Source organism: Alosa alosa, chromosome 14 (assembly GCF_017589495.1).
Source record: "Alosa alosa isolate M-15738 ecotype Scorff River chromosome 14, AALO_Geno_1.1, whole genome shotgun sequence".
Taxonomy (NCBI): Eukaryota; Metazoa; Chordata; class Actinopteri; order Clupeiformes; family Clupeidae; genus Alosa; species Alosa alosa.
Window position 1 is genome coordinate 7779207 of NC_063202.1, and position 22769 is coordinate 7801975.

The 22769-nt window shown below is 43.2% G+C and overlaps 2 protein-coding genes across 6 annotated transcripts; both read left to right on the top strand.

The window, feature by feature from the left end:
- The first annotated feature begins 1275 nt into the window (after positions 1-1275).
- si:dkey-148a17.6 (uncharacterized protein LOC108190685 homolog) lies at positions 1276-3345 on the top strand. Its single transcript, XM_048263013.1, has one exon. The coding sequence runs from the start codon at positions 1420-1422 to the stop codon at positions 2491-2493; it is 1074 nt and encodes a 357-aa protein (XP_048118970.1). The 5' UTR covers positions 1276-1419; the 3' UTR covers positions 2494-3345.
- A 1586-nt stretch (positions 3346-4931) lies between these two features.
- On the top strand, positions 4932-20380 carry esrp2 (epithelial splicing regulatory protein 2). 5 transcript variants are annotated; one of them, XM_048262994.1, is made up of 17 exons: positions 4934-5082; positions 5252-5404; positions 5981-6109; positions 11064-11177; positions 11718-11832; positions 11976-12071; positions 12480-12534; positions 12711-12821; positions 12941-13073; positions 13186-13228; positions 14266-14567; positions 14913-15143; positions 15751-15949; positions 16941-17148; positions 17564-17762; positions 19373-19473; positions 20192-20380. In XM_048262994.1, exons 2-16 carry the CDS (start codon positions 5273-5275, stop codon positions 19457-19459), a joined length of 2154 nt encoding a protein of 717 aa, XP_048118951.1. In that variant the 5' UTR covers positions 4934-5082; positions 5252-5272; the 3' UTR covers positions 19460-19473; positions 20192-20380. The 5 variants fall into 5 exon arrangements, with proteins under 5 accessions (XP_048118955.1, XP_048118951.1, XP_048118950.1 ...); XM_048262993.1 differs by having other exon boundaries at positions 4934-5404; XM_048262996.1 differs by having other exon boundaries at positions 4934-5404; positions 12714-12821.
- Positions 20381-22769: the final 2389 nt, after the last annotated feature.

Sequence of the window (22769 nt, forward strand, 5' to 3'; positions counted from 1 at the left end):
CTAGTGTTGATCTTGTAGGCCTGTGTTGAAAATGATATGTAATGCTTGCATTTAATGCTTTTCCAGAGATGTAGAGGAATATGTGAAAATGGTGAGATTTGGTTCCAAAACGCTATATCTCCATTTTTCAAAAACATTAAAAAGTCATGTTATTTAATTGTGTATTTCAGGTATTAGCAATCAAATGGCTGTTTTGTTGTTTTGATTGAGTAAAGATAAATCAAATAACAATACCCAATAGCAGTTCTACTGAACTTACTTGCGAAATGTATTTTTTTTTTTAATGAAAATTCATTAAAATGGTGGATATAGAGTTTTGGAACCAAACTCAGGAAGTGGACATGATGTTGTATCACTGTGTACATTCTGTTGAGCAAATTAACCAAACATTTTAACCATGATAACCTAAACTGCAATATTGTGGTTCATATTATTTTTGCCTTGGCTCAATACACCATCGTGAGAAAGGACGAAACCAGGCCCAGAATGTTACCACAAAGAGTGCCGTTAGTGCATCAGTATTGCTTTCACTATTCACTGTTTCTGTACAGTAAAATCTTATCTTAGTGCAGATGCAAAGACAGAGTATTAATGTTACCTCTGGCATAAAAAAGTTTACCTGGTGGCCTTTTGTGCAAAGTCAGTTAAATAATAGCGGACCTTTGAAAACAAAGTAACAGAAGATTTTAAGGCGTATGCTGGTTTGTTTTCAGAGTCACGGTAATTGTTCATGGGTACTTCAAAAATATATTTAATTCACTGAAATTCTTATATTTAGGTAACCAGTAATATGATCTAATTATATATTTCCATACAAATATAAGAATAAGAATATAAGAACATTTTGTAAAAGCCAAAAAAACAACAAATCACACTTGTTGTCCATGAGTATAGACTTAAACCATTTTCAACGTAGTTGAGTGACATAAGCTCTCCCATATCATGTGCACACAGATATGTTCTCACGTCCAGCCAAACACAACAAGAAACCATAAATGAATTTGGTTGACTGAAGCTGTAGAAGTGTGTTTAATTATGTCTTAAAAGTTTTTTTTATTTCTTATGTAAATTGTTACATTGTGTGTCAAATTAAATGCATGCTTCTAACTCAACAAATCAATTTAATTTTTTGTTGGTAAAGCATTGTTATTTTTTTGTTATTAATTAGATACTCTTTATATCTGTTTGTCTGGGGAAACTATGAGAAACCCATGGAATGATGAAATCATATATCATTTCTCAACATGAATGTCTGCTTTTTTTGTCACAGCATTGACCAAAGCTGTTTTTTAGCATCTTCCCTGTTCATCATTTCTTACTTTCTGTTCAAAAGAAGGAAGTCAAGGCTGTCTTTAAAACTGTGTCTTCTGCCACAGCATTTTCTAAGGGTGCACAGTCTCGACAAACCTTGCTGTGACCATGGCGAGTGTGGGTATGGATAGTCAGCCTCAGTCCAGTCCAGAGACTGGGCTGGTGGTGGCTTCTGTTATCTTAAGTCTTTCTTTTCTGGTCGGCGCTCCTGGGAATCTGTTTGTGATCTGGATCATCCTGAAGCACATCAAGCAGCGCTCTCACACGGTCATTCTCATCCTCCATCTGGCCGTTGCGGATCTCATGGTGCTCATCACCCTGCCCCTGTGGATCTACTCCTTCGCCCACTCCTGGATCTTTGGGCTGGTCACATGTAAGGCCGTGGTCTATCTTGTCTATGCTTGCATGTACAGCAGTGTGTTTTTCATTACTATTATGAGTGTGGAGCGCTTTGTGGCTGTTCGTTACCCCTTTGCCTCAGCTGGCTGGAGAAGAAAACAAGCGCTTCATAAGCTACTGTTTGGTGTCTGGGTGGCGGCCCTTCTCTTAAGCATTCCGGTGATTCCCACGCAAGCGCTGGGTGAGCAAACAGGCCAACAGCTTTGTACATTTAGGGAGTACACTTCCGACACTGAAGAAATTATAAATGTGCTGCTGGAGACCATTGTGGGCTTCGTCGCTCCACTTACCGTTTTGGTGGTTTGTTATGGCTGTCTGTATAGCCGCATTGCGCAGATGAACTTCAAATCCAAGCGCAAGTCAACAGGTATCATTGCAGCGGTGGTTGTCACGTTTGTCATCTGTTGGACCCCTCATCACATTGGCAACATCCTCTCCCTGATTTACATTGGGATCCAAGAATCTTCTGAAGAGGCAGCCGAACGTTTGGAGGACGTTAGACAGACCATGATGTTTTTTGCGGCAGCCTTGGCATTTGTCAGCAGCACTATTAACCCAGTGCTGTATTTCTTTGCTGCGCGGTCATTTCGAAGTTCACTGCGCGACACGGGGATACAGAAGCTTTTCCGCCACATCTCCAGTACAGCTACTGGTGAGGGGAATAAAGACTTATGTTTCACATCCAAGAGGCAGAGCTCTCACACCCAGTCTTCACAGTGTTGTACAGAATCAAAAACTCAAATAGACCTCCCGGACATCTGTCACCAGGCCTCAACTTTATGAGATTTTACTGTTGTGCATTTGTAAAAGTTTTTATTGAGAATTTATAACATTTATGCATAGGAAAGTATCATTTATGTGCTGTTATGGAACTGATTATAATGCATTTTAATGCAAATTTGGAAAATAATGTATTGTATTTTTGTATTTTTTGTATTTTTACTTTTTTTTAGCTTACTGTTTTGTATTTTTACAAACCAACATATAATGAATCCATAAGTCATAATAACTCATTACAAGAAAAACAGAAGTACACAGGTGTATAAATTACCTTAAACCTTCATATTCATATTATAAATCATCCTAAAATTATAAAATTTACATTTGAAATGTTAGGACTATTAAATCACCAAATGATACTGTATCAACAAATTAAGCACTTAAAATTGAGATCTTTTTGAATGTTCGTGATTTTGAATCTGACGATTTAGTCTTTTTTAGAATGGCATACGGTCCTTTTGAGTAATTTCAACAACAGGTTTAGTAGAAATAGTTGTGAGAACACTGAAGATTCAACCATGGTTGATACCATGAACAGCTGACACAGGGTTTTTAAATGTGCAGTGGTGCAAGCTTTTTATGCACGCTACTTGCGTGTTCTGTTCTGAAGTTCTGTGGATTTCACAACTACTGTTGCGTGCACATGTGTGTGAAAAGAGGAAATGGCTCCTCCAGACGCACTGTTTTTGTTAAGAGTTGCTAAAACAAATGAGAGTTCATTAGGAATATTGTGTAATTTAAGCTACCTTTTATTTTTGTTTTTAATAATTTTACAACATCCATGTGTTGTTACTATAGTATACTGTTATCCTGCAAGGTAAAAATGAGAAAGCCTTAAAACAAATGCATTAAATATTTTTCCTACTATGTTTTTCTCTTGTTTTCCTTGAATGTATATTTGCAAGTATGCATTTTCAATATATTTTTAGCATATACATAGTCTGTCAACACACACACATAAATCCCAAAGAGACTTGAGAGTGCCCTGTCTGGCCACACTTGCTATCAATCTGCTCCAGCTAGGTTTCAGTTGATCATTTGAAGAGAGAGAGTGAAAAAACAAACAGACATGAGACAGAGACAGAGAGAGAGAGAGAGAGAGAGAGAGAGAGGGAAAGAGAGAGAAAGAGAGACAGAGAGAGAGAGAGAGAGAGAGAGGTGACCTAAAGAGGCTCAAGAGTGCTCCGTCTGGCCATACATAAGTCCAGCCTGTATTAGTTTCACTTAAAGAGAGAGAGGTGACAGCTATAATACAGAGAGACAGAGAGAGGGAGAGAGAAAGAGAGAGAGGGGGAAGAGAGTGTGTGTATGTGTGTGTAAGAGAGAAAGAGTGAGAGAGAGAGAGAGAGAGAGAGAGAGAGAGAGAGAGAGAGAGTGTGTCCTGCCTGGCTGTTCATGTTAATTTTCACGAGAGAGAGAAAGGTAACAATATGAGTATTTCTCAGATACAAAGTCATATACTCTTTAATTTGGATTCATTCAAAGTTATTTGCAAATCCAAAATGTCATGTTAAGAAAGACAAAGACATCACATATAATGAAATATAAGTCTATGTGACATTGAAAACTATACTGACTCATGATCTTGTTTAGATAGAAGGGGTGGCTTGAGTGTATGGTTGATGAGCACATTATGACCTCAATCTACAAATGAATGTTAAGGAACACTACTGACCTTTCTGATCTCAATGATTTGATGATACCCAGCTTTTGGTTTCACTGCAGGGCAAATGGGCAAAAGTATTTTAGTTACTGATGTCAGTAAAGCAAAGTGCTGTAATCAAGCAGGTTGGTGGGACAATATGAGAGAAACTGTCATATTGTCTAAAGGTGTAGGTTTTTGAACATTCTAAGTTCCGCAACAATTGAAGGTTCTAAAATTCTATGTTGAATTCAATGAACCCAGATATTCGTTAGAACGTTCATTTCCCAACATTCCCGTCACACCGGTGTGACGGTACTCCTTTAAGGGTTAACAATCATGGATTTTTAGCAATTGTATCATTCATTTACATATTGCCTGCATAGCAACACATAGCCAAAAAATACACTGAGCAATGGTAGGCTACATGCCCAAACGTTCTACCATCTACCTTGGCGTTAGCACATCTATCATTAGCCATTGTGAAGTATGACAACCATAACAAACAAAATATAACTATGCCAAAAGTAGAACTGGTCTGAAAGAACATTTTAGTAGGCTAATAGGGCTGCATATAGGTGGCGCACAATGTCACCGAAACAGAGGCGCACCTATAATTGCAAAGGTGAGCGCGAAGGGAAAAATGGATTCTTGAATGTGGTAACTTCCTTTCAACATAATAGACCAATCAGGTTGGGTTACATAGTATTGGTGCTATCGCGTCCCTCCCTCACCTTTTGGAAACAGCCAATAGACCAACTCCCTTGGGAGATTGACTACAAGAAGAGAGGCAGAACCAAGCGCAGGTAACTAAGAAAAAAATAGCGAGGAGGAGAAAAAACCCTTAGGGCTTGTTATGGGGTTAGAGTGAAAGAAACCACGATTTTTTTCCAACCTTCTTTACCAGTTAAACCAGTAACTCTGGATAGAGCACACAAGTACCGGATCAGGTAGAGTCTGTGGTCGCAAACTCTTTCGTCCTCTCTTCGAAAATAATCTCCTTTTCTTCTTCGTTTACTGCAATTGAATTTCCAGCTCTTTTGTTTGCTTCTCTTATCACTTGGAGGAAGGTGAACCCTCGTGTTATTTTTTTTTTTTGGTCTTTGCTTTTAATTGTAGTTTTTACCCTTGTGGTCCCTGATGGCTTCGCACAGTGATACTCTGGTGGTGTTCTTTGGGGCAACAGCTGGTGCAAATGGGGGTAAACTGGGTTCGGATGAGAGGGAATTAATTCTCTTGGTGTGGCAAATTGTGGATCTACATGAGAAAAAGGTACGGACCTTCTGACCCGTTGAAAGGTGTCTAAACGTGGCTCACTATTTAATGCCATACAAGTAGCCCATAATTAAAATACTACCTTGACAGCTGACATATTTGTTAACGAGGTACGTGTATAGACGTTTTGTAAAGCGGGGTTAAATTGTTTGACAAACAAACGGGCGACCATCACAAAGTTTCACAACACTCTTTGTGTCGGCCTTGGATGTAAATTGGCTTGCATGGTGTTTCATAGAAATCTAACACTAAGTTAACCCAGACTGAAAATAAGGGTGAGCGAAACGTACCTTTTTAAGAATATGTCAGAGCCGTAGCCTGTTATTAGCGTATAGGCTACCGGTGACGAATTAGTTCTAACTGCTTTGCCACTACATTGTTAATAATAAAAAAATATCTTGCGGTTATATTGCAGTGTTTTGCACATGGCTTCTCTTGGTGTGTTTGAGAGGGAAACCGTAAGCTTTGATCAGGCATAACTAGTATTTCTATGGTAGGCCTTCGGTGCGTGGTGTATGAACCTCAATGTTGCAAAAAAGCAACATGCTGTGAACTCCTGGGTCTCATTAACAGGTGGGGAAACTTCAGAGACGTCTAGTAAAGCCGGACTCATTGGATTTAACAGAACAATGTAAAGAGGAGACCGGCCTGACCGTGGACGAACTTTTGAAGGCCGAACCACTGGACAGCGTTCTTCAACAGGTGAGCTGAATTTCAACTGATGACCTGCTGTGCTCGATGTAGAAATAGGCCTCAGGTGGTGTGGCGCTTCCTTAGTGCTTTGTGGTTCAAGATTTTGTAAAAGAATGTTATCACATATATTTCATACCGAATTAAATATAATCCGGTCCTAGCATAATAGCCTATAGCATGTTGCCTATGTCTGAAGGTAGACCTATCCTTGAGTGCCAAATCATATTTAGTAAGCTTTAGAAAGTCACTATCTCCACTGCTGGTAGGTCTAGAAGTTGCTGTGGGAAGATGGGCAGGGCAGTGCCAGAGGCTTGGAAGGGGGAGAGAGCAGCAGGTCCGGTCTTGTTTTAAGGCTGAGGCACTCCACAGACATCTGGAAGGCGGAATGTTTACCTGGGAGTGCACCACCCTCCTCTAAATGTCAGCCCTCTCACAGGTATGAACGAGACTGAGGCATGAGAAGCTGGCCAAGGATGGGAATGAGAAATCGGGGTGATTTGTTTTTGGAGAGAGAGTGGGGGGTATAGAGAGTGAGGGTAGAAACCAACACAACCTGTTGGTCCACTGATGGTGTGGATGAGGGGTTTTCTTTTGGCCCTGTTAAGACTCAGGTGGGTCTTTCATGACCAGGATGTGAATGAGTTTTAGGTTCCTCATAACCTGTACCGGTATGTTTTGTCAAAAGCGCATGTTGCCAAACGTGTTTCTCCACCTCTGTGCTGAGAGAATGTGTTTGCCGTTTGAAAACCCATCCCTGCCCTCCATTATTTCGTATGTGCTGCTAACCCCTAATTGTTTTGTCCTCCCTTCAAAAGGTTACGGTCTCTATACGGTTAGAGATTAGCCTGTGTTGCCTCCCAGCAATCGTTGATAGAGCTCAGTGTAATGAAGTTGATGTTTTTATTTAAGATGAGGCTCCCACTGATTGGCCCTTTTTCGCAAATGTAGCTGCAGTGTTTTCTTGTACGTAAATATTAACCAGTAAAATAAATTGCACTCATTCACTTAATTGTGAAATGTGTTCTTTCAAGTGATCAAGATTATTTATGTTGCCATATTGATTTGAACAGTTCAGCTGCAGTGGCAAGTTTTTAGGTAAAATAAATAAGGAGAAGGGTTATTTTGTTATTATAAATGACCTCTTTTAAGCACAGATGTAATTCTAACCTCCCACTTTTGCTTGATTTGCCCCCCACTAACTAACTATTGAGCTACACATAATCATAGTGATTTATAGATAGATGTGTTTTTTTTGTTTTTTTTATTTATTTATGTTTTCATTAAAACTTTTATTCATCCACTGTAAATCATTTGCATAATTTGATATTAGCCAATTTGTAACAGGTCCACACATGGCCATAACTTGCTTCACTTGAGTTTTGGCTTTTTCATCAGCACTTGAAAGATTAAATAGAGTATGTGAGTGAGGGGAAGACACTCGTTTGGAGAGGAGGGATAGAGCTAGAGGTAGTTTTACGGCCCCTGGCACCTTATCTTGTGTATCTTGCTCTCTGCACCTGCTGAAGAACACTATCTGTGGGAAAGGAGTGACGTTGCTTCACCTGTGCGAATTAGCCAGAGCTGATCCGGCAAGCCCGAGCTAGAGCCTGGCAGGGAGCAAGCCAGAGCCTGTGAGACGTGCCTCGCTTCCCCTCTCCTCGCCTCACTACAGGAAGCACGAGGCTCCCAGGCTTTCAGACTAGCTGGGATGGACAGCAGATCTAAAATGCAAATCCATCCATGTTATGTTCATGTGGCTGAACTGGTAGAGCCAGGTGCTGGTAGCATCAAGGTCATGAATTTCATTAAGGAGTTCACACATTGACATAAGTGTTTCTTTCCTGTGCTGTACGTTACTGTAGTTGAACGATTTTGTGTGGATAAATCGTGTACATGCTCAGACATTGGGCGACGTGTGTGAACATCACAATATCTTGTAGTGGCATTTGATGGTAAATGTCAGATTCGACTCAATGGGAGTGAATGAGAGTTCAGATTTTGTCGGTCTAGTTTGTGAAGTCTCCAGGTTACTGTGCCTTTAATGCCCCAGCTGTCCTGGCACTTCCTGGTGCCTTATCTTGCAACCCCCCTCTGTGTTTCTGTGTGTTGGCCTGGGCCACAGTGTACAAACACGTCAGCCTTGCCACAGAGCAAACATCTCTAGTCCGAGAAGAGTTGATCAATAGCATGGGTGCTAAAGATCAACTGTGTCACTTTCACTGAATGCACCGTCACGATGTCCAGCTATCATTTCAGATGAGAAAATGAAACTGGTGCCTGATCCCTTTTGAATTCCATCCCATCTTTTATAGTTGGCTTTTTCAGTCATTTTCTTTACTGCTGTTATTACAGCAGGAAGGTGTTTTTTTGCATTTTCGCTCCACTCTGACCCATTATGTAGGCTGTTGTTTGCCCCCAGGCAGAAAGAAGAGCCCCTAAAACACGTTTACCTGCACCCGTCTGCTCTCATTTGAGACTTAGCTCTAATGGCAGAAAGGGTGAGGCCTGAGGTGTGTCAATTATACCTTAAACCATTTGTGTTGCACTTGCTAATCCCCAGGGCTGATTTGCGCAAGGTGGGACCGCATAGCTGTGAAAACAGCCGTGAGTAAACAGTGTGACTGGGTGTCATGCGGAGGTGTTATTGTGCCAACCCCTTATGTCCCTGCATTGCAGAACAGGACGCGGGTCAGGATTACAGCGCTGGTATTTACTTATTGTGTTGATACATGGGTTGGTCTCCAGACATGGCTGCCATTTTGTGCTGCACTGTGGTAATCCGCCTTGGCATCGGTTTTGGTGAGCTTGGTCTCTTAGTCCTGTTTGACTAGATGGAACCGCGTCGGCGTGTCTACAGAAGAACCTTGATGATGAAGAATGTGGCTGAGCGAGATTATTACGCCCTGACAATCTGAACCCGCACTCACCCCACCCTCTCTAATCATGCCTCTGTCTGTTGTTAAAAGCTCTTAACTACCTGCTTAATCTATGTTTACAAGATTTAATGACTTAATTGCTTTATGCAGCTATGATGGACCCTCGGCTTGAAATAGGGTGGTGTAGTAGTAGTAGTGCCTGATACAACTTGAATGTGGTTGAGATGATTATGTGGATGCCTTTTTTATGGTTGCTACTGGGGTTGATATTTCCTAGCTGTCCTCTGGTATCTGAAGTCACTGGTTGTGTGGCTGGTGTAGCAGGCTTGAGCCAGATGTTATCACTAGCCATTATGAAATGTGGAGTAGGCCACAATAGGAGTGGCTGTCTTCATGTGGCGTGCATGCTGGGATGGCTCATCAATCAGTAACCTGTGATCTGACTCTTATTGGCAGTCAGAATGCTACAACCTTCTCACAAGTGCCATTATCCAACGTCATAGCACATATGGCATTGGGAAGGGTCACAAACATTCTTTCACTTCGTCTTAATTATCAGCCACTATTGGACTTTGGTTGGAAACGATTGGGACATTAAATGAATGACGTTACTAATCTTCACGCTCACAGAAACGCACATGCTCTGCTAGGTCATGTCCAGGTCTACTAAATTTGGTGAAACGCAGTTAAGCCCCTAAATACGATCAAAGAGAATAACGCAAACCAGGTTGATGACCTCTGTTCAGAAGCAGCAGTTTCTGTAACTGAATGACCGCAGCTAACCGCCAGAGTCAGACTTATCTTCTCCCTCTTGCTTGCTTGCTCTCTCTCTCTCCCTCCCTTGCTCTCTCATAGAACAGCATGCTGAGGCACGACAGTGCTTCAAATCACTCAGTCTGAGACCTGCCGTTAATAGCCAAAGGCTGTGTCCAAAGAGTAGACAATTTGATTGGCTGCTCTTACGTGAGTTTGAAAGAGAAGCAGAGTGGGGCGGTTCCACATTAGTAGCTTCCTATGAAAGGCAAATGATTGTTTTCTGGGTCAAATTTTGAAGGTGCTTTGTTTTGTTTTCACTTGGGTGGGGTGATTAAGTACATGCCGGTACTGACGACACTAAAAGGGAAAGAATTCTGCTCATAAATTAATTTAATCTAATAGATATTTTGCTTACACCAACACAAAAGATGTCTGCAGTGTTTTTATTATTTTTTTTTTTTAATATATATGATTATTTTATTTATTTATTTATTTTACTCCAGGTATCTTGTTGGTATGTCTTCATGACGGTTTAACATTAATTAAGCAAGCAGCCTGTGCTTATATACCTGACAAGCAATCATTTTTATGCACTTAGAAAAATGTTTGTTTTGGATCAGAGTTGGAGGGCTTTCCCTTTTCGTTTTGTTCTCAACTGGGTGATGGGGGTTGTTGGTGACCTAACACAGCAATCAGGAAGAAGTTTACAAAACAAGTGCATTTGACTCAAATAAAGGTGGTGTTTGTGACCAAACAAAGGTATTGTGTGTGTGTATAATGGCAAGAACTGTGCTGGCTGTTGTTTCTGAGGAGCCCAAGTTATCGTTTCACTTGTTCAGTGAAATCCTTGATCTTCTAGTGATAGCTAGATGGCAACCTCTGTGTGCCAAATGTGAAACCTGTCCAACCAGCCCACACCTGCACAGTAAAGCCCACACCTACCAAGCAGAGAACAGCCTGTACACAATGTATTACCTAAGATGTCTTCACAGCAGATTTAATGACTTGAGAAATGAGTCAAACTCCAATATAAACACTGTTTTTGTTTGCTGAAAACTACAACAAAAGCCCCAAGGTGCTTTTTAGATGCTTTACAAACATCTATTCTGTGACGATTGGTTTCTCTGGTGTTGTTAAAACAATACTTCTATAATGTTGATGAATCGTTTTTGTCATGGAAACCTAAGCAAGCATGCACATGGCTTAGGCTTAAAGGCCTATGTGTCAGCCATATTATCTCCAAGTAACCCCTTTTTTTTTTTTGTTTGTTTTTGTTGTTGTTGTTGTTCTTTTCTTTTTCCTCCTTCCTATCCACACTCCCCACTCTGTAGTTCCAGCAGTCGGTGTCTGCCGAAGTGAAAGCCCTTGGCAGAAGTTCTTACACGCTGTGCGTTGATGGCCCTTTGATAATTCGACAGGTTCTCCACCCAGAAGCTTCCAAAAAGGTAAAGCTGGTGGCTCCACCACACGCCAGCACTGCACACGCCACATGTAAACCACTGACGTCGTCCCCTGATGGATTTGAATGCACTGCACGCTGCAGAATGTGTAGTTTGCATCCTGTGAATTTAAATGTAATGTAAATGTAACTGATAATGGAAATGAGGTCCTACAGACAATGAGGTGTCCAGATATTTGTCAGTGGGATGTTGCAACCCCAATGTCTTTATTGACCTTGCACATGCTAGTGACTAGCGCATGATGTTGAAATCATGTGCTCCTATGTGACGGTGATGTGGCAATTCTTGGCAGTATTTTGTGTAATGCTCACGTTTCATAATCGGCCCACACGTGTAGGTTTATTTGTCAGAGTCTAAGATTTTGTAGCATATGCTAGACACCTGCCAGTCTTGACCGATTCTGACTCGTCCTCAATCTTTGTATTCAATACCATTTTGAAGTTCCCATAGAGTTGTTGTGTTCAAAGTAAAGAAATTCTACTCGTGCTGTTTTGAGGTGACACTCGACTGTCGGCTGTTTTCCAGAATTTGGTCCTGCCCGAGTGTTTTTACTCCTTTGTGGACTTGAAGAAAGAGTTTTACAAATGCTGTCCCAACGCAGGCCCCGCCAAAGACCTCACCCTGCCATCCATGCTGGACTGTATCCTTTCATCTCCCACAATAGGAGTGCTAACGCCTCTTATGACTGTTTGTGCTGAAGAGCATATTAATTTGGCTCTTAAATTGAACTGTTCAAAGTTGTTCAAGCCTTTGTCCGCATTTCCTTTAACCGTATGAATGCAGATGTATGTATACCTCCCGTTACGGATCAAATGGCGGGGGCAACAGAGGTGGAGAACATGGTCCAGGTCACACTACACATCCTGGCTGAGCCTTACAGTGAGTAAACCACACTCCCCCCTTCTCCCACAACCACCCACTCACTCAGACCACCAGTCTCCACGTGTATTAATTGTGGCTTGGAATGCTGGGATAAGATGAGGCAGTTTGCCAGCCTGTGTGGACCTGTACCAAGTGCAGCCCGAGTGACTGGGTTCAAATTGTTGCTTGTCCGAGACGTGCAGATGATTCATGTTTGAACGCACTGGCAGAAGGCAAGAATTCAGCTACTGACAATGGGGTCTCCCTGCTCTTTTTGTGAAAAGCAAGAGCATGTTGGCTGTAAAAACAAACAAAAAAACACCAGAAAACTGGCCTGAAAGTTTAGAAATGTAGATGTAGGTCATTGATGATCATATCAGGGAGCCTTTGCTTCACAAATAACCGAAATTGTCATTCAATTTTTAGGTCACAAGTTCACAGGTTTTGAAGCTGTCAAGTACAAGTTTGAATCAGGAGCATGGTAAGTGCAAAATTAGATTTTCCAGCTTGCATTTCACAGCTTGTCATATTACCAATTATCCACATAATTGTTAATTCAGTGCCTGAATATGGACCTGCGTGTGTATACTGTATGTGGGATTATGTGCTTAGACCAATCCAAATAGCATTTGTAGTAAATGACTGCTTGTGGCACAGCAGCAAAACTGAAGCAGTGGACAGCGAGACGGTCATCCGGGCCAGGGGGTTGCCATGGCAGTCCTCCGACCAGGACATTGCACGCTTTTTCAAGGGCCTCAACATTGCAAAGTAAGTAATGCAACATCTTTTTATGTCATTTTGACCATTCATTTTTTTGGTGTATAAAAAAAAAGTGTGTGTGTGTGTGTGTGTGTGTGTGTGTGTGTGTGTGTGTGTGTGTGTGGCAGGGGTGGTGTTGCTCTGTGTCTGAATGCTCAGGGAAGGAGGAATGGCGAGGCCCTGGTGCGTTTCATCAACTCTGAGCACAGAGACATGGCTCTGGAGCGTCACAAACACCACATGGGCAGCCGCTACATAGAGGTGAGACTCGCACTGCACACCTAAGGTCTTGTGAGTCGGGAACATTTTGAGGTTCTGTCTGGTTGGTTGTTGGTGTTCCTTTGTTGATCCAGTCTGTCTTTTATCTTTGCAGGTCTACAAGGCCAGTGGTGAGGAGTTCCTGAAGATTGCTGGAGGTGAGACTTTGTGTGCCAGCTCACATTAAATTCAATCTGCCCCCACCTGCTGCATGCGTGCAGGACCTTAATGCCACACATCCACAGACAGGCTACTCTATAGTGAGAGCTTGTGCAGTCAGGCTCGTCCTGTGACACCAGCGACACACACACACACACACACTACATACACACTATGTACATCCACGCACACACTATACATACACACTATATACATCCACACACACACACACACACACACACTATATACATACACACTATGTACATCCACACACACACACACACACACTACACACACACTACGTACATGCGCACTCACACACACTATGTACATGCGCACACACACACACACACACACACACACGCTCTTCCCCAGGGCTCATTCTCAGAGGCTTATCCTGTGGGAATGAAAGGGCCTTTGTGAGCACGCTCCTGGACCTGCCTCGCTGTGGCCAGCTGCTGGAAACTCTACTCCCGTCCAACAGCGGCTCACCTGTGTGCGGTAGCCCCCTGCCAGGGCCGCGCAGAGAGCGCCGATACCCAGGGGAGAGAGGGGGGCAGGCGGCCGGTGAAAAGCCCGGCTCTGACACCACACAAAGGGGGTGTAAAGAGACAAAGGGTGGGCCGATATTAGTGTGTTTGGGGGAGGAAGGAGCAAAGGCAGATAAACCCTGATAAACGTACACATACGCTGCAGGACTTTGCTCAGACACCAACAGATCAATAATGTTTGACTAGTATCTCCCACCATAATTGGGTAGCCAGACATTCCCCCCCAGAAAACAAAACCTTAATACATGTGACAATCATTCAAGTAATATAGAGTACAAGAAAATACCTGCAGTACATTTTATTTGGAACTTTCATTGCGTACATTGCGAGTCTGCACAAGCCAACTTTGATTGTGCTCACATCATTTTCATGTTCAGGGATTTTGGCCAGAAATGTCTTAAGTTGATGTGCAAGTGTTTGTTGCTTGGCATTTCAGTGTGTCCTACGAGATATTGACGTTCACCTCTCCAAACTGTTTACCGTAGGCACATCCAACGAGGTGGCTCAGTTCCTGTCCAAAGAGAACCAGGTGATCATCCGGATGCGTGGCCTGCCCTTCACCTCCACCCCCCAGGATGCACTGGGCTTCCTGGGCCCCGAGAGCCCAGTGACTGACGGAACCGACGGGCTCCTGTTTGTCAAGTACCCAGACGGGCGCCCGACAGGTGACGCCTTTGTGCTGTTTGCCTGTGAGGAGTACGCCCAGAACGCCCTGAAGAAGCACAAGCAGATCCTCGGCAAGAGATACATCGAGCTGTTCCGCAGCACGGCCGCTGAGGTGCAGCAGGTATGTTGGTCCGCAAAACGAATACTACTTTCTCCTAAAGAATTCTAACTTTCATGTGGTCAAATCTACTAAGCTAGAATAACTTTTCTGTTTTCAATTTCAATTTCTGTTGCCATTTATTATATGCTGGTGAAGTACAAATTGTAGTAGACTAGTAAACAGCTTTTAAGGACGTTATATAGCTCTACTGTCACTTTTCTCTTCAGTCGTTGTATTCACACATAGCTAGCTACAACACGTAAAAAACGCTGCACTCTGGAAGCATAATGTTCACGCTGCATTGTTTTTAATCAGCTAACAATTCCGTTGTTCAACATTGGCATTCTCACTTCCCTGTATTCTCAGGTGCTGAACCGCTACATGTCCACTCCTCTAATCTCCACCCTGCCGCCTCCTCCCATGGTGCCGGTTCCTGTACTGGCCACCCCGCCCTTCCTGACAACAGGCACCACGCGGGATTGTGTCAGGCTCCGGGGCTTGCCCTACACCGCCGCCATCGAAGACATCCTGGAGTTCATGGGAGAGCACACCATCGACATCAAGCCCCACGGGGTTCACATGGTGCTCAACCAGCAGGTGACTGACTATGCCAGCTCGCTCAACTGAATTAATGTGACTCCTCTTGTACAAGCTTGTCCATTTCATAAGCTTCTTCAGAACAAATAAATTTGCTGTGACTCAGCAAGCATCTGACTCTTGTACAAGTACGCACACTTCATTAGATGGATGGATGGATAGATGGATACCGGTAGATGGATACATTATTGATATTCAAGGAACAATAACATCAATCTAATACATATTAAGACGTGGAATGCATAAAAAAACTCCAACTATTGGCATGAATGGCTTGTACAAGCTTAAAGTACTTTAAGTCTTAAAGTACTCTTTGAGTACTTAAAGACAATTGACAAAAACTGTACATGAACTGCAGAACAGTTCATCTTTGCCTAACTTTACGAGTAATACTATGCAGCACAATCGCAGTGTGCAACAGCAGTGTAGTTTTCTGCAGACTTTTTCCAGACTGAAAGCCAATTGCAGACTAAGTCCATTATTTCTGTGTAGACTCATCATCCTGCTGTGCTGGAGTGTTCAAACACTTGCCAGGCTTTTTACTGATGAGATTTTCCAGGTAGGGGTCCAAGTAAAACTCTTCTCAATCCATCTTGCCACCCAATAGGGGCGCCCATCTGGCGATGCCTTCATACAGATGAAGTCTGCTGACCGGGCCTTCATGGTGGCGCAGAAGTGCCACAAGAAGATGATGAAGGACCGCTACGTCGAGGTGTTCCAGTGCTCCACCGAGGAAATGAGCTACGTGCTGATGGGGGGTACCCTCAACCGCAGTGGCCTCTCCCCTCCACCCTGCAAACTACCCTGTAAGTCCTCCTGTTCACACATCGGTAGACCTGGTGTAGTGGTTGGCATTGCCGCTTGACAATCGATCCGGCTTCTATTCAGTCGATTCATATACGTCACTTTGACTGAAATGCTAAGGCCTTTGAATGCTAATTATCTCGTACCCTCACCTAGTTCCCCCAATGGAACCATAACCTATAGATTGTCATGTGCTGTGGCACTTGGGGTTTGATGGTCCAGAGTAGCTAGGACAGTAGCAGACTGCTGACTGAGTGAAGCAGGGCTGTGCCCAGTGCCCTGCCGGTGTATTTGCCATTCATATCAGTATAGCCGTTTGGAGATAAGATTCCAATTTATCTTCAAGGAAGAAATGGCCCGGCCTGGTGCAACTGCAGTCACCCTTTATGAAACCACACAATGTCAAACATCCTGTGTCAGCAGCGGTCGGGCCAGACCATGTACTGGCCAGAGAGATCTCCTTTTGGCTTAGTGACCTTGCTGTAATCATTAGTGTGTAATGATTAGCAAGAGGTACTGGGTCTACAGTGGGCTTTGTAGTATGCAGGGTCAGTGGGTGAGGGGAGGAGAGTCCTTTGTCTTTGCAGCCAGAGTGTTGATGAGGGAGAATGCATAGGCTCCCACATAGCCCTGCTCAGCCTGTTTGTGTGTAAATATCTGGGGAGGTGCGATTTGTTCTCTCTTGCTCCTTCTCGCTTTCACTCTCTGTGGGTATGTGTGTTTTGTGTGTGTGTTTGCACTTAACCCAAATCTCCCCAAGGACACTTAGTCTCTTTCCCTCCCTGTGTCCTTGCCACCAGAACATGAGTGCTTTGCCCAGTCCTCTCCTGCACATTGTGTTGATGTTTACATTACCTGGCCATTTCTTAATGGCTTAATGAAGGCCCTGCTCACTTCATGTAGGCTGTCTGTTCTCTGCATACAGTTGAGCCTTGCTTTGTGACTGAATAACCGTGGTCTGGTGTTGATGACGTCTCCACCTCCTGTGCACAGGTCTCTCTCCCCCGACGTACGCTGCCTTCACCAGCCCTGCAGCCCTCCTCCCCACTGAGGCGGCCCTCTACCAACCCCCCCTGCTGGCCACGCCGAGAACTCCCCAGCCAACGCATTCGGCCGCCCCAACCCTGGCCTACTATCCCCCGCAGCCACACGCCCAGCTCTACATGAATATGAACATGAACTACACAGCCTACTACCCCAGGTAACTATCCAAATTTGGTGTGTGTGTGGTGTCATCAAGGTCTTATTCGCTGTGAATGAAGTCAAACGGTTTTCAAATGCCAGTAGTCATTTATTCATAGGAGATCAAATAAATGACACTTCAGAGTCAGCAAAGTCTTGTTTATTCCAAATGAAGAAAAAATATTTTGCAAGTTATGTTTTGACCTATGAAACGAGTGAGCAAATCTATAGCCGTAATATGTAAAAAAAAAAAAAAATGAAAAAAAAAAAACAATTAACGTAAACTTGTCTAGCCATTAGCTAGTTTCAGGGAGGAAAGAAAGGAGTCCTCTTAGTTTCAGATAGAGGAAGGAATCTAGTATCAACGTGATTATCCACTGTCCACCATTTCCTCAGTTTCACACTAATCTTTGGTGTGTGTGTCCTCCCCCCTGGCCCCTCAGTCCTCCCGTGTCCCCTTCCACGGTGAGCTACTTCGCGGCCCCCCCGGGCTCTGTGGCGGCGGCCGTCGCTGCCCAGCCCAGCCCTGCCATGCTCCAACACGGCACGCAGCACGGGGCGCTGGTGCGCATGCAGGGCCTGCCCTACAACGCCGGCGTCAAGGACATCCTCAGCTTCTTCCAGGGCTACCAGGTGAGCTTTTGATCTCTTTACTGTGGTTTATAAGAATCGTTAGCATCTGAGTCTGCGTTCAGCTTTAGCCTTGTTTTAGCAAGACTTCCAGGTGACCAGTCCTTGAAATAGATCACCTTTTTTTTTTTTTCCCCTGCATTCCCCCCAGTGCTGTTATCCAGCTCTTGTTGTGAATGGGATTTGGTCCACCCTGCATTTCCTTAGTGACTGGTGTCAAACCAGACCGGGCGCTGACTCATTATAATACACAGTAGCTGTGTGTCAGTCAGGGTGACTCAAGCGTTGGGCCACAGAGCTTTCATTTCCCTACTCTTCCTTTTGCCCCAGTCCCCATCGTGTACAGCCCCGCCTCCTTCCAGTGAAGGAGATGGACAGCAGCCTGGGCTAGGGAGTAGCAACATGAGCATTCTGTATTGTTCTTGCTGTCGTCTGGTTCAAAAGCAGACACCACAGTGGCCACATTAAAGACCGCTCACAGGCACGTAATTCCCCTCTCCACTTACGGCCAGCACTGACACACACACACACACACACACACACACACACGTCTGACCATGTCTCACACTGAAGGAGCTTTTTCCCCAGAGTACTTTAGAATGTACTATATATCTGTATATAGATACAGTATATCTGGTGTTTCTTTTGTGAAGATGCCTCTTGTTGGCACTGAATGTAAAGAATCTGGCAAGCTACCATAAGTACAAGCGCTTCAGTTTTCAGAGCTGATTGTGTCATGACAGAAATTCCACCCCACACCGCTTATGCGGCAGCCCAAGTTCTCTTCCCATGTAACCAAAGCAACAGGGTTCCGCCTGCCTGTACGTTTTTGAACCTCCCTTGTGCATTTTTTTTTCTCCCCTCCCCTCCCCCCTCTCCACCTCCTCCACCTTTTTTCTCCCTTGTGGGCTGACACCTGAGTAGGCGGAGTCTTCAGAGGACGGTATGAGCTCTAACAAGCAGTGCTAAGGGGTTTTCAGAAGGGGGGGATGGGTGCTGTGCATTCTATTGTGTTGAACTGGGCTTGGGTCCTTTGTTTGTCCTCACTCTCATTCAGAATGGCCAAAAGTCATTTAAAGTGTGTGTGTGTGTCCTGAGGGAAAGGTGGGTTATGCTGTTGTTGACACTCAACAGCCAAACTCCTTTTGTTGCAGAGCAACATTAGAGAGTGAGTGTGTATTTGAATGAGACTGTAAAATGTAAGTTTGACTTTTGGCTCATCTAGTCTAGATGTACCTGTACTGCTTTAGGTCTTGCTAGTGGATTCCATCCTCTTGGATTCTATTTGCTGTTTGCAGGTGATTCTTTGTAGGGGGTGCAAGTGTGTGTGTGTGCGTGCGTGTGTGTAGACCATGTTTTTTTATTATTATTATTTTCTTGTCACTAATGTTTGTGTGTTTGGTCTGTGGGTCACAATTAGGGTCTCATGGGTCTTGTAGTTGTAGGCATTTGTGTGAATTTTGAGTGTTATACTGTAGATACCATTAGAAACTTGTTGGTGTATGAACAAGAGAATGTATGAATGTATAGTATGAGCGAATGAATGAGCAGTATGTGTGCATGAATGAATCCTAAGGCCCTAGTGCTGACTGTAAACCCACTTGTGACTGTAGTACGCTCCCGATGAGTACAGCAGCATGGTTCAGATGAGCGATCAGGCACGGAGTCTGATCCAGCCAAAAGAGTGGCTCTGCCTGTAAGGGAGACCCACAAGGTAAGGACCCGGCATGGCTGCTAACAACCACCTTAGACCTCTGGTCGCAAGCTCCTAACCTCTAATCAGAAACGTGCTCCGATGACCCTCTTCACCCGTCTCGCTAACACTCCTCTAACATCTGTCTCTCTCTCTCTCTCTCTCTCTCTCTCTCTCTCTCTCTCTCTCTCTGTCTCTCTGTCTCTCTCTGTTTTTTTTTCTTTTCTCTCTCCCTACTCCCTCTCCCATATCCATCTCTCTTGGGTGGTGAAAATGTTGTTCTTAGTAGTTTTTCTGCTACTTGGTTCTCTGATTTGTTTAACATGGAACTCTTTCTTGAGCGAACTTTCTCGCTTGTGGGATTCCTTAAAAAAAAAGCAGCATTGCCTGGGGTGTTTGTTTGGAGGCGTAGGTGATTGCATAGTAAACTGCATTAAAGATTTATTATTTGGGCTCTTAGTAAGGCATCTAACTGTTATCTGTTCTTATAATGCCCATTTACCTTAATCATCTGTGCAAGGTGTAATAAGATGTTTGTATTGGGGTGTTACTGAAATTGCGGACTCAACCTTGGCATGTTATGTTTGTCTGTCCATTCTCCTGTTTGGATTTGAGAAGGGATCAGTTTTAGCTGCATAAGAATATTCAAATGTTTGCATATCTAATTTTATTTTTCTGTTTCTGTGTGTGTGTGTGTGTGTGTGTGTGTGTGTGTGTGTCCGACCGGTTCCTGCTACAGCTGAGTGCCGACGCCATCCTGGTGCTGTACAACCTGAGTGGCCAGCGCAGCGGCGAGGCCTTGGTGACCTTTCCCAGCGAGGAGGCGGCCAGGCGGGCCGTGGCCGAGCGCTCCAACCAGAACCTCTACGGTCACTCCGTGCGCCTGCTTTGCTGCAAGTGACCAGGATGGGAGGATGGAAAGGGGGAATGGGGGAAACAACAAAAAAATGCAAAAGAGAGGACTGCACTTCACCACTTCACTCCTGACACCGACTGCTTTGTTTTTTTGTGAGAACCAGACCAGCACCTCCCTCCCTGCCTCCCTTCCTTCTCTCCTCTCCTCTCCTCTTCTACTCCCACTGGAGGACAGCCAACATGCTACATGTATAAACTCTTATGTACATATTGTATTTATATATACAAACGTGTCTCTAGAAGTCTCGCTCAAAGTGCCTGTGCCAGTGTGTGCATGAGAGAGTGCGTGTGTGGACTTGTGAGCATGGATTCTTCTGGCCCTACACTGTACTAACACCATTCTCTAGTGGTGGAGACGATAAAAAAATTAAAAAAAATATATTCATAAAGGCATTGAAGTCCCTCAAAGTTTGACGGGATGTTTATTTTGCCGAACAAAGTGCTGCATTACGACAAGGAAAGCTCTTCCTATTTAAAACTCGTGTCTTTGCTTGTCCCTTGGATGATGTTTGATTTTCCCCCGTAACTGTAAAACTGACATGCCAAGGCTGTTGCAATATAATATTAAAGCCATATGCTGTTGATCACTTAGCCTTGCAGTGCACACTGGAGGGCAAAGGGAAAGCCAAAGCACTACTGATGACTGTCTTGACTAGATGGTCAGTCTAGTCCAAGCCACTGTGTGCAGAAGCGAAAAAAAAAAAAAAAAAAAAAATCAAAGCCAAATGTGTCTGTGCTTTTTTGTTGCAGTAAGAAGAAAAAGATGTTATGTTATTCTGTAGAAAGTGTCAAAGCACTGTAGAACTCGAGAAGCTTTTTATACTTTGTATCAGATGCTATAATCAAGTATAGACCAAATGTGCCTCTAACTGTGTACTCTTTTGCATGTCTCGTAAATGTGATTTAATAGTTTAATCCATCCAATCCCCTAAAAAAAAAAAACCCCGTTATTTTATTGAAGCAGGAGCTGAATATTTTTTGTCTGTTTTGCATGCTTTTCATTGTCATCAGTAGATTATCAAAGAGGCTTTTCTTTTGTTGTTGATTCTTCGAGGATGTCATTTGTCAAAAACACTTAAAGTGCCCTCCCCAGTCCCAAATCCACTCCCTTACCTTAGGTTTGTTTTTTTAAACCAGCAACGTCCTGCTACGTCCTGTTTCTTCATGACTGTGACGAGGCCACTGGGACAGTTTCTCTTTCTTGATTTTGCCATGCCAGCATCATTCAGGGGGCAGTGTTAAGGGATGAGTGGGCCTGCAACAGCAGTGCATGTTTGTTTTTTTTCCTCCCCTTTAAACAAGTTTGAAACTTGTTTGAGTTTAGAAATGCTCTCTTTTGTGACTCCTGTATGTTGACAATAAATCAAAAATGCTCCTTGACCCTGATTCAATTATTCCTTGCTATGCCAGTATATATTTCCTTGGTCTTTGGCGCATCCCTTTATGTGGGTCTTTTTAATTAGTAGAGAGGCTTTCTGGTACCGATCATTTCAAAGAGAGCTTGAGGTTCTACTCAAATAGGAATATTTCCAATACTTGTTATTTAAGAGAAAATACAATTTAATAAAACAATACATATGTATCTGGGCATGTGACATTTCCCAGTGTGCAATTCCTCTGAAATCCTCAAGATGGTGCTGTGGCCTACAATGTGACCTAGCTTTAGTCCATTCGATGCATTATGCAAAAGAATATTTAAACTGACTTTTTTTAACAGTGTAGCAAATAATTATGCATCTTTAGAATGAAATGGACAGTATGATGAGAGTAATCCTAAAACATAAAAAAAAAAAAAAAATCCTTTGGAGACCAGTGGGGAAGTATCATGTGTAACTCAATGTAAATGTGACATTTGATCTGACAAAAAAAGACAAACAGTAATAACTGGGGGTTTTCCTTTTTATTGATACATTACCATAGAAGAGCCTACAATGCAAGGTATTCCCTTTGAATAATTTCAAAAAGCACTGCAGTCTTAAAAATTACAAAATGTTAAAATACAAAATGTACATGAAATGACAATACAAGGCTCCGTAAACATTTGCTAACCTGTATTTCCCTTTTAATTTACAAAACATTTTATATATAGATATATATATATATATATATATATATATATATATATGCATATATATTTATATATCACCAACCTTTAGGAATGACATCCACTTTAAAGTATCAAAAATAGAGTTCTAAAGTCTGTTGTTACCTGCATGTAAAATGGGAACATGTTCGGTCTTTGGTTTCCTATAGAAAAGGAGTTACTGTGAGGACTGGTCTTGTCTTAGACATTGAGGGCTTACTAGTAAGGACCCTTGGAACCAGCCCCAGTGACATCCTGCCTCAACAGATCAAACCCAGTCCTAAATTAATCCCAAAGGTTCACACCCAAATCAGTAATC